This window comes from Euphorbia lathyris, chromosome 9 (genome assembly GCF_963576675.1).
Source record: "Euphorbia lathyris chromosome 9, ddEupLath1.1, whole genome shotgun sequence".
In the NCBI taxonomy this organism is placed as follows: domain Eukaryota; kingdom Viridiplantae; phylum Streptophyta; class Magnoliopsida; order Malpighiales; family Euphorbiaceae; genus Euphorbia; species Euphorbia lathyris.
Window position 1 is genome coordinate 40,385,738 of NC_088918.1, and position 13,368 is coordinate 40,399,105.

The 13,368-nt window shown below is 34.4% G+C and overlaps 2 protein-coding genes across 4 annotated transcripts; one reads left to right on the top strand and one right to left on the bottom strand.

Moving 5' to 3' along the window:
* Positions 1-405: 405 nt before the first annotated feature.
* LOC136206858 (ERAD-associated E3 ubiquitin-protein ligase HRD1B-like) lies at positions 406-8,227 on the bottom strand. Of its 3 annotated transcripts, none has more exons than XM_065998052.1 (9): positions 8,078-8,175; positions 7,882-7,993; positions 6,963-7,509; positions 4,387-4,563; positions 3,045-3,194; positions 1,795-2,003; positions 1,530-1,683; positions 847-1,114; positions 406-760 (listed from the first exon to the last, which is right to left on the bottom strand). In XM_065998052.1, exons 3-9 carry the CDS (start codon positions 7,493-7,495, stop codon positions 638-640), a joined length of 1,614 nt encoding a protein of 537 aa, XP_065854124.1. In that variant the 5' UTR covers positions 7,496-7,509; positions 7,882-7,993; positions 8,078-8,175; the 3' UTR covers positions 406-637. The 3 variants fall into 3 exon arrangements, with proteins under 3 accessions (XP_065854124.1, XP_065854125.1, XP_065854122.1); XM_065998053.1 differs by having other exon boundaries at positions 7,788-7,993; XM_065998050.1 differs by lacking the exon at positions 7,882-7,993 and having other exon boundaries at positions 8,078-8,227.
* A 101-nt stretch (positions 8,228-8,328) lies between these two features.
* On the top strand, positions 8,329-12,491 carry LOC136206859 (probable NADH dehydrogenase [ubiquinone] 1 alpha subcomplex subunit 12). Its single transcript, XM_065998054.1, has 5 exons — positions 8,329-8,471; positions 9,091-9,117; positions 9,685-9,776; positions 11,895-12,004; positions 12,097-12,491. The coding sequence occupies exons 1-5, from the start codon at positions 8,380-8,382 to the stop codon at positions 12,253-12,255; spliced, it is 480 nt and encodes a 159-aa protein (XP_065854126.1). The 5' UTR covers positions 8,329-8,379; the 3' UTR covers positions 12,256-12,491.
* The last annotated feature ends 877 nt before the right edge of the window (positions 12,492-13,368 follow it).

The window sequence follows — 13,368 nt, forward strand, 5'->3', positions numbered from 1 at the left end:
CCAATGGATGGAAAGAGCATTCTTCGTTCTGTCCTAACTGAGGATAAAAAAATTCTCCATTCCTGTACACATCATGGGAATGTCAAATACTTTCGCATTCCTAAAAACATGTATTGTACTCGGTAGAAGAATGAGTTCCTTTTAGAAATATCTCCTCCAATTGCTTTTTTAGTAATAATTTGATAATTGCTGGTATATGTCCAACCATTGCATAGAAATCATGCTTGAAAGAAAACATAACAATATAAATGAAATTTCATTTTAAGATGAAGCATAGAGGTCCAATGATATCCTCTGAGAGAGCCTCTTTCAATATGTAAAATGTACAATTATCATGCATTCCTCATTTTGCTCTTTCTTTATTATTCACAACATGACTGGACCAATAGAAACTTTCTCGAAACATAAAGAGGAAAGGAAGGGTCTAAAAATAAATGTTGTCAAGTTAACAAAACATGCTATGCTCTTCCAAGGAATACATTTTCTTTCCCTTTTTAAATGGTTACAGAAAATTAGAAAAAAGATGCAACTCCCTAAAAACTGTAAAACATATGCTAACAGATTCTCTAATCATTCTTTTTCCCCTATACATACAGACAGACTCACTTAAGTTTCATGTTACAACTACAATTATTAATCACTCTCTCTGACTCTGGTGACTTGAATCTGGCATGGATGGAGTTGATACCACTGCCTTGCCTTTGTTTTCTGATGATTCCATATGGCCATGTAGAACTGCTTGCAGCTGCCTTTGCAGGACCTATTTGAACAGAAATATTTAAAATTTAAACAAAATATATAAACAACAGAAATACCAACTTCACAAAATCAGTGAATAAATGGCACCTCAATCTGTTGTTGCAGAACCTTTTTCTGAGCTTCCAAGTCGGAGTTTGGTATACTTCCCAACCCTTCTCCATGAGTTGCACCGCCACCAGGTACTTGAAAGGGTACAAACACATAGTGGGGGAACTGCGGCGGGGATAAGTTTGACGATCCAAGATCAATATTAGGCTGTACGGGTGATTGTCTAACGAATGCTCCACTAGATTCATTACTACCAGTGTCAGCCAAGGGCCTTTGAGCTTGAGGGAGCAAGGTATATCCAGGAGACCTGCACAAAGTTCAACAATCAACTCTTGGGGCTGAATTAGACAGCTAGTCATCTATCATACTGGGAAAGCAAAAAACTAAGACTAGCAATGGAGAAAGCTGCAAGTCAAAGCAGCAAAAACTTATAATATTAATCATGTCTGGTTAACCGTGGTTCAACAAAAACTTTATAGCTCGTCTAATTTTAGAACAATTTATCAAACTGCGTTCTCTAAAGGACGGCTGGTAGTTATGTGAATCCACTATGGGTTACAAAATTTAGAGTTCCACATCAGAAGCATTGCACTTAAAAGCCAGCCTATGGGCTGAGAAATATGATGTGCACATATAGCATGAGACATGTCTGTCTGGGAAAGAAGGTATCAACAATAAAATGATGAACAAAAGATTGCATTTAGCATAAAAAAAGCACATACCATACTAAAGTGTTTGCAGAAGGATAAACAAAAGATTTCTCATATATAGAGGCAGCTGCAGCAGCAGCCTGGAGTCTTGCTTGATGTCGGCTCAAATTATCATTGGCCAGACCACCATCTGAGCCCTGATTTCCGGCATTTACAGTGCCAGTCTCTGTTCCAAAATTTCAACAATGAATCAGCAAAAGTCAAATATAAGTTCACTATATAATTATACAACCAAACAAAATTAGGAAATGATATACTATAATAATTAGTTAATTACCTTGCCTACGAGTAGCTGCCCCTGATCCTTGTTGACCTCCAGCTGTACTAGCACCATTCTCAGGTGGCACAACTAGGGCTCTGCATGTAGGACAAGTGTGTTGCCGCTCGAGCCATGAACGAAGGCAATGAACATGAAAGAGATGTCCACATATTAATTTTTTGGCTGTAGTCATCTCTTCACGACAGATAATGCAGGTAGCATCACTCCTGCATATTCAGAAGAAATAATTAACAATGCTGATCCAAATAAAGCTTTTGCTGAAATAGAGTTTAAAAAAAAAAAGGGGTAAATAATTTATTAGTCCTCTCCTTTTTAACTAACACTATTTAGTCCCCCTATTTTGAAGAACACATTATAAGCCCCTATCCTTTGTCACCATAGTTATTAAAGGCCCATGGTGCAGACAAGGCACACTTACAAGAATAAAAATTATAAAACTATAAAACTAACATAAAAATGCAATGAATACTAAATCATGAAAATATCTTAAGCATAAATAAATTTTAAAATGCAAAATGAACTCCATATTAGAAAGATAAAGTTGAATACTAAATCCTAAGTTCTACTCCTAATCAAAACTCTCCAAATTCATCACTATCACACTACGCATCTAAAGCATCATCAAACTCTTGATCATGAAACTGATCCTCTTCATCCTCATCAACAAAATCAGTTTCTTCCTCCTCATCTCTTCCTCTTCTAATAAACGTATAATATCTCTTTTAAATACTTTTTTTTTTAATAGAACTGCCCCTAACTGCCAAACATTCCAGAAAACTGCCCCTAACTGCCAAGGTGCGCCTTTGGCAACTGCCTCTTGGCGTAAAATGGCGCACCAGGCGCGCGCCATGGCAGTTGCGCCTCGCCATGGGGCTGTCATGGTGCTAAGGCCTGCGCCTGGTGCGCCATAGGCGCGCCTTTAATAACTATGTTTTCACTGTTAACCTTTTGGTCCTTCTGTCTATTTTTTTTAGATTTTTAACCGTTTTATTCGGCATAAACAGGCAGGCAGAAAATAACAAGAGTAACAAGGTCATTTTGTATCGCACTATGGCTGTTATGGCTGTCCTGAAACTAAGATATGTTTGGTTTAAAATCTAAAAAATTAGATAAAAGGACCAAAGGGTTGTGGTGACAAAAGATAGGGACCTCATAATGTGTTTTTCAAAATAGGGGACTAAAGAGTGTGTTACGGAAAAAGGTGGGGACTAATAAATTATTTACCCTAAAGAAAGTACAGAACTCACGCATTAAGCTCTTCAGGTGTAGCGTCCGGGAACCGATCATTCATGTTTGAAGTAATCTTGCGGTAGCGAATGTAATCAGCGACACGAATTTTGAAGTTCCTGAATGTCTCATAAAGCTCCCGTATTAAGTGCAAAGGCACACCATAGTTCCTACACAATTTAAGTCCAATTCATAAAAAAAAAAAAAAGCAGATTAGGACTCATGAACCTTATTAAGCTGATACAGCATAATATGCAACAATAAAAGTTAAACATCATTTTCAAGGAGAACTGAAGATACGAAAGTCAAGTATCATGTAAACATTAGTCCTTCCCACATAAACCTCTTCATACAAGACCATTATTACACTTCAATTTTCTATCTCAATACGTGCTTTCATATGGATGATATACCAAGTTGTGCGACCGATGAAGTTCTGCACAATTCTGAAGACAATTAATTGGCTATTGATGAATTTGTCTCAAAACAATAGTTGCATAATAAAATAAGAAGCTCAGTATCAGCTGCCTCATCTAAGAGTACATGCAAATGAAAGTTAAGTAAGATGGGGTACTGAAAAAATTATCCACTACAAAAACTAGAATAATACTCAATATAAGACCTAAGAAGGTTTGAATACTAAGAAAACTACAAGCATGTGCACTTCTATGTCTCTGTTCTCTCTTATCATTTTCATACAATATTGAATCCATTGGTATGTGTGCTTGCGAACACAACTATCACTAAAAGACACTTAAGAGAAACAAAATAGTTACGATAATGGTCAAGGTACATTGTAATTACAGTCCATTATTTTGAAGAAACCAGAAGATGAGAAGAAAATGATAAAAATTAATGATTTAATAGAAACAGCTTTTCAAAAACGCACCAAATCAACTAGTTCCTTAGGGTATATGACCAGAAAACACAATCAACTCAAACCCAAGTTATTGAGCTACATATCAAATCAATTCTTACTAGCTCAAAAGTCAAAGCATAGAAAAATTCCATGCCCCTGATCACATGTCAAGCAGATGACATTCTTGGTATCTCAAGACTATTCATACAAGTCATAAGCCGCCAGCTATTCATCCCACCCATCAGAAAGAATTATATCCATCATCTAATTCAAAGGTCAGCATAAAAAATATTCCAAATGACTTATTATCACCTTATCAATATTCACAAATATGTATCGTTCAATATTAGAAAGCATCATTTATATACATATACATCTATCTATGTCTATAAATGATTATCTGCCCATGACCATATCATGATCAAGACATGATAAAAATAAATGCTTTGTGTATACAAACACTCTGTGACGGTGTAAGAAATAGCTTGGATGTAATAACTTACATGAAAATCACAAGGAAGAAGCAGAGGTACATAGACAAGTGGAGCAAGTCTCGAATAAGTTCCAAGTAGAAGGTGTAGACAGCCTTTCTCTCCCACTGTCCTTCCATTAGCATGTCACTCACATAGAAAACATATTTGACAAAAGTGGAGACTGTTGTTGTAGCTAGTATCATATACCTAATAGCAATTCATCAAATACATAGAGTTTTAGAATATGAAGCACATGAATTAGTAACTTTGCAATTGCACTGTCAAAGTCGTACACTATTGGTTCTCTTCGGACAAACATAATTAAGTTTGCAAAAAATTGATATCCAGAAACCAAAAATCAAGTCAAATAATACGGATAGCATCAATTAACATAATGTGATTACAAATGCAAGAACTTCAGTTGAAATAAAACAGCAGTATTGCTGTTTAATAAATGGAATATCAAATCGAGATATCTTCCCACCAGAAAATGCTTTTCTGTTTGATAATAATAAAAATGTCCAGAATCTCACTCTCTCAGAGAATATTTAGCTCCTATAGTCAAGTGTTTGCACCTCTGCGCAAGGTAACATTTTTAAGATCACCATTGGGTATTTAGTGATATTTGGCTTTTAAAGAACATTAAACAAATTGGGCTTCTTCTTAACTCTAAAGATCATAACACATATTTCAAACTTTAGACGTTCATATAATCAACTTATTTACAGTTTATTTCCTAGCAAGCATCAACACTTCTAGGAGGTTAAGGTACGAGCGTTTGACACTCCAGACATGCACCTGACACGCCAAAATAAGTGTCCCCTCTTTTTTTTTTTTTTATATGGGACATACGGAGTGTCACGAACTGGCTGTGTTTAGAGTCCCAACAAGAACAGCGTCAAACAGTCACAAATCATCATGCTAAATCTCTTTTTATCAAAAGATTGAGCCATGGAGGAGCATCGAATTAAAGGCCTTTGTTATAATTGTGATGAAAAATACATTGCCGAACATCAGTGCGAGAAAATATTTCTATTGGAAGGGGTCGAAGAGCACCAATCAGATACTGATGATGACCATGGATCATGAGCATGGAATTTCATGCGCATGAGGTCACACGCATTTCCGAAGGGTAAGGCAATGTCATGAACCAGCTGTGTTTAGAGTCCCAATTAGATTAGTATTCTGTTTTTTTTAAATTATTTCTTTAATAGTTTATTTCAATTAGGAATATTAAAATTAGGATCCAGGCATTAGTTAGTTTCCATCCAAGATCTATATCCGTAATATTAGTTATTTGAATTTAAGATTCATGCATTAATCAGTTTCCATTTAGGATTTTTGCTTTCCTAGATATAGGAGGATTCTGTTATAATTGCAATAATTAATTCCTAACAAAGGACGGCTTGTAACTCTTATTTAAAGGCCATTCCCGTTTAATAAAAGTAAGCAGAAAGTTCTAGCAAATTGAGATCGTGGATTTCTCCCTTAAACGAGTTCCAGACAATTCTGAGATTGTGGGGCTCTCTCTTAATGAGCTCCTAACTGTTTCAACAAGATAGGTAAGGGAAGAAACACTTTAAAGCATTCTTACCTAGAAGATTTGAGGGTACAAGGTCCCATAACTAGATCCCAAACCTGTGTCCATAACACGGGACACGGCTTCTCAGTTAATTAGGTAGAATATAGGGGTTTTTTTGTTTTTTGATAATTTACCAAAAAAGAGGGGTTGATATATACAAAATAAAATAAAACCCTAATAAAAAACAAAACAAAATCTAAACGAAAGAATATAGCAGCCACCCTTTTTTATGTAAAGAAAAGAAAATTAAAATCTAAAACTTCAGAAAACCCAAACCTAAAAAAAACAAAAAAAAAAACAAATAAAGATCAAAAGTTAAAAGAACCTACCCTAAACACATCTGATTTGCGATTGAGAATCGCAAGTCGCAACACAAAGAAACCAAAAACAGCCTTTAACTCGATGACGGTTTTTCAAGTGGGTTCTTCTTTTCTCTCTCCACCACTACCCTTACTAGCCACGCTTCTTATCTCTTTAAGTTTCAGTCCATGAGTTTCGACTTATTACAGATGTTATTTATGGTTTATAATGACTTGTGAATGTTATTTGTGGTTTATATATACATATATATAATTGACATGTCCACGCGGTGTCTCATATTTTTAAAAAATGCCGTTTTCCGTACCCACAATGGTACAAGTACCCGTGTCGATGCTTCCTGGTTTATTTCCCTATCTAGTAGTAACCTAAATTCTCATTACAGTTTTCATTCATTTAGATACTCTATTTGTAGGTCTTTCACTCAATTCATCTATTGCCTTTTCTTCTAATTTTTCATGTATGACATTCCACACAGTTCCCAGACCCTACCACATAATTGCTAAAGGTAATAATGTGTTCACACTCAAAGCTTAACCATTGTAATGGGAATGTATAAACAAAATCTAATATTCTCAAATCAACAGCCATGTTGAGATGGCTCGCTGAGGACAATACAAAGTCTTCATATCGTAAAAAAAAAAAAAGAAAGAAAGAGAGAGAGAGACAAGAAGCTAACAACTGAAAATAAAGACAAATAACTTACTCGAAGGAAAAGAAGAGAGAAACAGAAGCTTGACGCGTCTCTAGCAAGTACTTAACAGAACTGTACAAGAAAAGGCTGTCTAGAAGAAGAAGGAACCCGATAAACGAAACTATCCGAATATGAGACAACATAGGCACTGAAGGGGTTGTCTCGATGTACTCCACCCTCTTTTGAGCTAACCAATGCAATGCTTTGATTAACAACAAAGCTGTAACCATTGCAAGAAAGGTCACCGAGAAGTCCTGCCTGAAAATAGTGATTGCAAAAAGGATTTCCATAACCTCTCTCCATGATTGCTCGTTCAATCTTTCAACTTCGGCTTCCCGAAGTGAACCAAGGAATATCCGCTTAGTTAATTGCCATAGCATGCACATAATGACAAGACCCATGTTAAGAAGCAGCACCAAATTGATCTTAGAGGTTGACAAATAAACCATAGCTGGATAAAACTGGCCTCTACTGTTGAATGCATGATAAATAACTGCAATAGTCGCAAGCAAACTAAAACCTGCATATGTACGCAGCCGCATCATTTTCTCCTAATCCGCTGTAGCAAAACATCACTCAATCAATACATATATATAAATATGTTACTATAAATGAGATTTAATACAAGTCATTAAAAACTTAACTTATATTTTGCATAGATAACCAAAGAAAATGTAGATTTGATTATTGATTATTTTTTTAAATTCAAACAGATAAATACGACATTGTATTAGCTTCCGTCCCTTCCCAAAATTTTGTCAGCTTCGCAGTTGGCAGAAAATTATCAACTTAAATGATCGAGCATTTTGCATAGATAAAGATATCGCCCAAACTCACCACGAAAATATAGACCAGAGATCACTAAATTCATGATAAGAATCCTAGCATAATCCAAATCGCACTAAATCAAGCTTCGGAAAGGAAAAATTACAATTAAATCTTTTATCCATTGTCAATTTCTCGGTACTCAAACAAGCGCATATAAGAAAGACCAAGTATGTTGTACATCCAACGATGAGAAGGACGGAATCAGCCATAAGAACCTAATCCCAAAATATTCAAATCGAAATAAAATTAAAATCATTATGGTTAGAAAAAATCTTAAACTGAAACCAACAGTACAGTACCTCTTCGAATTTCCCCCAATTCCTTCAAAAAAAAGTTTGGTCTCTATCTGCACTTCTTGATTACAGAGAAAAGAGATTGAAATGAGGCCGTGATATGTTCGGAATAGGGAGTATGCGTCATCTCCGCCAATGCGGATGAACCACGTGGATTTGACCCGGTTTGACCTTCTTCCGGGTCGTGTTAAAGTAATCCAAGTCGGTAAATATGTCACGTGGGAAGCGTGTGATCAACTGTAGAAAAAGAGAATTAAATAAAAATGAGAAAATAGATTAGAGGGAGTAAGAGACAGAGAGAGCGAGAAATGGCATCGACGGTGGTGAAGGAGACCTTGAAGGCGATCAAAGAAAAAGGATTTAGAAGCTTTCTTCGAGAGCTCAAGGATGAAGGCTTCCTGTCCGTGGCTCTTTCTCTCTTCTCAAGTTATTATGTTTTTAGATATTTAATTTGATTTATTATCTATCCCTAATCGATCAAAACAATCCTCATATAAGGCTACATCGTGAATCTACTTTCTTGTTAATGGGCATGCCAAAGATCTCGTATTTTGCTTGTTTGAGCTGAATATTGGTTTAATTTTTTTTTCTTATTTTCTTAGGACTTAAATCAAGAGCATTTGAAGAAAAATTTCTTTTCGATATTAGTTTCTAACTTCCTTTTGGTTGCTGGGGATATCCTAATTACAGAAAAAAAAAGGAAGAAATGATAAATGGGGTGTTGGGCGTACCTTGCTGAGTAAAAATATGGGATATGGAGGATTTTGTCTGGTTCAATGCTGCGGCTGGGTAAACAAAATTTAAGCTCTTAGCAGGGATAAAATGGATAAGCAAATACTTGTGTCCCTTTGTAAATGAATTTCAACCAGTAAATATGAGGAACCTGATTATAGATTTGAATTTTTGAACCCCAAGCGATTCATGAACATGTTATCATATTTGTGCTATTATTTGCATTTTATGTTTTCTTTGTAAAGTTTTGCTGATTTCTCTATTTTGTTCCATTTATTACATTTCAGGAGTTGCCTTGCAGATGGAAATCTGTTGTAAGTTTATACCATTGCTTGTTACATTTTTTTTTTTTTAATATTGTTGTTGAGAAGTATTCTTATGTTTGTTCAATTTGGTATTTGGTTCTGCTGTACTTACATGGAAGCAGTAAAAAATAGTTCTTCTAGTGACTTCGGCATTGGTGAACAGTGTTGCTACCTGATAGGCTCGTTAGTGACCTTTTATGATTCTAGCATAACATTTAAATTATTGCTAATTTCTCTCTTTTAAACTTTCATTTTAGTATTCAACACCTTATATGAAAGCTGAGCTGCTCTTCGTCCTGGATATAAGGAAACCATTATTGAAGTTTTTACCCCCCACTATCTGAGTTTTTAAGTGGTTTGGTTGTTACGACATGCTATTAAATTAGCAAGGCCCAAAAGCCGGAAATGTTTTGTGCTGTGTATTGTTTTCTTTTGTTAAAGAATTTGCTTTTTATGTGTCCTGTTTTAAATTTCAATTGATATTTGACTTTTTCATTAGCTTTGGTGCTCAGCTTTCTTCTTTGCTCTTGACAAACTATCATCATTTTCTAAATAAAACTTTGTTTGATTATTTAGACAAACAAAAATTCACAACATAGGGGCAACGCTTGTGGGGGTTGACAAATTTGGCAACAAGTATTACCAGAGGCTTGAAGGCATGCAGTATGGTTAGTATTCCTTTCTCTTTGTCATATGACCTATCCCACCTTAACTATTTGTGCAAATTCTGAGGTTTTATGGTTTACTAGGGAATGGATTGCTTAATTGTCTTTTTCTTATTGATGCTGCCATACCTCTTCAGCATTTGTTCATTGCTTTCTGACACAAAATCTAATGCAATGAAAAGACTTCTCACATTAGTTTTTGCAGACAATATGTGTATTGAGAATGTGTTTTTTTCATGTCTCACTATGTAGTCATAATGCAATTTTCCTTGTTAAGAGCATGGGCGCAGGAATGTAGACTTTACAGAAAAATAATGATAAGAAATTGAGGCATAATGTTCTAATTAATGAACTGATGGTAGCACGTTAATAATTGATTGATTGGACGTAAAAGGTTACTGAGAATCTAATTTTTTCTGTTACAGAAAGTATCATGTAAACCAGCTTCCATCCATAGCAAGGTTACTGAACTGTAAATTAAATTCTATTCTTAGCCTACGACTCTCCCAAAGTCCCAATCATTAGATAAAAGTGCAATTCTCACCATAAACTCAACACACAGGAACAAATAGGTCCAATGATAGGAACAGGAATGCAAATCCAGAGAAATAGATTGAAATAGCCAAACAGATATATAGAAGACTATTTGATTGAAGAACTCTCTCATAACTAAGAAGGAGTTTAGATAAGAGAAGAGGTATTTCACTAAAATGAAAGCAAATAAGAAAGATAAACTGATTGAGACTAAACTCTACACCGCTCCCCTCTCACTGAGTAGAGCCTGACTCTCTAAATAGCCAGACAACATAATTCTCAATATCCTCTTCTTCTCCCCAGATCTGTATATATTATATACCAACTAAAGCCCCTTCTCTCTCCAGTAACTAACTACCTGTAATACGTGTCCCTTAATTCCAGTATTACTCTTTATTTCCATTACCATATACTCTAGCATCCAAACAATACTTTTTGGAGAAGTTGCACACACAAATTACCCCTTGACTCATTTATCATATCTTACATAATCTAATCATTGTCAAAGAAGATATAAACTTCAAATCCATTCTAACAGAGAAAGAATAGACCTTGCTACCACAAACAATATTTTTTTCAAAAAATTAGATAATGACTTTAACAAATAGGTATCAAGAAACGATTGGATTGGGTAAGGAATTAATTGTCCTTTGTTTTTGTTTAAATATGCTGTTATAGATAAGAAGGTTTTTTTTTTATTTTGGAAAAGGATTTAATGCTAATGTAGTGTGAAAAATGTGAGTGAGGGTGTTATTTGTCCAAGTATGACAAGTTTGGGGTTAAATTTTCCCAATTGTACCAGGTTTAGGGTGAAATTTGTCCAAAATAACTTATTTGAGGTTATTTGTTCAATCTTCCAAACTTTAGGGAGGGAACTTTACTTTTATCCCTAAACCATTTCTAGCATGCATATTGAACCATTAAATTCACTAGTATTTGGAAAAACAAATAAAATTATGAATAATTCCAAAGGATTTAAATTAAGAAAGCTTTTATAGCCATTGTTATATAATCGGTAGGTTAATGGAATCAATTAAACTACCATTTTATGTTTTTGTACATCTGCAGTTCATAATGCTAACAAGAATTGTTTGATTAAATGATAATCCTCTCGAGGTATTCACCTGATAGGCTCATTTTTAATTCCTTCTTGGCTGCGTGAGATGTGGAAATGCGATGACCAACCCCATCCTGCACTTTTCTCGTTGGTTTCGAACAGTTGCAAATTTTCTTTGGTGGTCACTTAATTATCGAGATTTGAATCAGCATTTGATCTGAATTTCTCTTTTTCTCTGGTTCTAGATATTGCAATTTCTGTTTCTTTCCTTGTTCTGAGTTCTAAATGCTGGTTTTGTTTTCTTCTTGCTTGCTTCCCTATTTTATTATTGTCTCTCAGTGTTCTTGTTTTGGTTGGTTTAACTTGTTGGTCAGACAAAAAAGTTACTAGGTTCCTTGTCCGCACCATGTAACATCAGAAAATTAGTTTTTTATTTTGCGATATAGTTATACTTGGTAAGGTAGTCGAATGTGATATTTGTAGGAACATGATGTATTTGTTAAGTCTTAGATAATTGCTGTGTTTTTCAGGAAGACACAGGTGGGTTGAATATGCAGAAAAGAATCGGTACAATGCTTCTCAGGTGCCAGCAGAATGGCATGGTTGGCTTCATTTCATAACAGATCACACAGGAGATGAGGTAAATTTGTATAAAATGGTGATTGGATTGACATGGTAAATGATAATAAAAAAGTAAAAAATAAAACTAATAATGCATATGGTGGTGTGCAGCTGCTGATGCTGAAACCAAACAGATATGGTGCTGAGCACAGGGAGAATCTGTCTGGAGAGGGTGAGCAGTATATATACCACTCGAAAGGGCATGCCCTCAATCCTGGTCAGAAAGATTGGACTAGGTATCAACCTTGGCAGCCAATGAAGCAAGAGTAATCAATCAACTTACGTGATGTTCATGAATAATATGCCAAAGCCCATAGAGCTTTCTGCATTACTTTGAAATGTCGGATTGGGTGAAGAAATATGGACCACAAAGAAGTTTGACAGATGAACGGTCTGTTGTATAATACTATATATACTATTGATAATTTGATTCAATTGGTGAAGGACCAATCTTGTTATTCTGATGAAAATTAGTTGAGAAAATGGAGCATAAAACCATTTTGTTACTTGCATGCTTTCCTAAGCTTGTGCTTTAATGCATGTGATGGAAATTGAGTTTACCCTTTGTACTTGCCTAAATTTCAATTAAATAAACTCTGGATTCCAGCTAAACATAATAATAAATTAGGTTGACTAGATGTGTTGCATAGCATGTGGAGACTATTGGGTTGAGTATGAGATGATATTAGATGCCTCAAACGGAAATGTTAGTGATGGACTCCATGTGTTTTACAAAAAATTATACAAAAAATTAAGAAAAATAATTAATTTTAACTAAAAAAATTTCATTACCATTGCATCCACTAATTATTTTTTTATCTATTTATTTTTTTTATCTATTTCAAAGTAAAAAAAAAAAACTTACTCATTTGGTAAATCAATTAATATGCATTGATTGAATCAAAATAGCATGTATTATGAAATAAAAAAGTTTCTCTAGAAAGACATGTATTGTGGAACGAAGGGCATCTCTTAGAGCTTCTTAATCCACTATCTAAAAATAATATAAACAATTAACTCTTAGTCATTTAAGAATATTATAATATATAGGGTAAATAATTATAAGGTCCATGTGTTTTTACCTAATACACTAGTCAGTCCCTCTGTTTTTAGAAATAATTATATAGTTCCTTAGTTTTTATTTTCATCACCTGCTTAGTCCTTATGTTTGAGTCAATGGTCAAAATATACTAAATAAACTTTAAAATACCAAAATTATCCGTTTACTCAATGTTTTAATAATAAAACATGTATTTTTCATATTTTATGTTTTTTCTCCTTTTTTTCTACATATATAATCATAATCTCTATAATATTGAGTAATTAATTTATTAAATTTTATATAATTATATAACTTTAATTTAATAGTGTAAAATGCATTGA

Excerpts from the sequence above, each read along its gene's own strand:
- LOC136206859 (XM_065998054.1), top strand. The coding sequence starts at position 8,380 with ATGGCATCGACGGTGGTGAAGGAGACCTTGAAGGCGATCAAAGAAAAA. Across the intron at positions 9,118-9,684 it reads CTTGCAGATGGAAATCTGTT|ACAAACAAAAATTCACAACA; the intron begins GTAAGTTTATAC and ends TTGATTATTTAG. Across the intron at positions 12,005-12,096 it reads CAGATCACACAGGAGATGAG|CTGCTGATGCTGAAACCAAA; the intron begins GTAAATTTGTAT and ends GGTGGTGTGCAG.
- LOC136206858 (XM_065998050.1), bottom strand. The coding sequence starts at position 7,495 with ATGATGCGGCTGCGTACATATGCAGGTTTTAGTTTGCTTGCGACTATT. Across the intron at positions 2,004-3,044 it reads ACACCTGAAGAGCTTAATGC|GAGTGATGCTACCTGCATTA; the intron begins GTGAGTTCTGTA and ends CTGAATATGCAG. Across the intron at positions 761-846 it reads TTCTGCAACAACAGATTGAG|GTCCTGCAAAGGCAGCTGCA; the intron begins GTGCCATTTATT and ends CTGTTCAAATAG.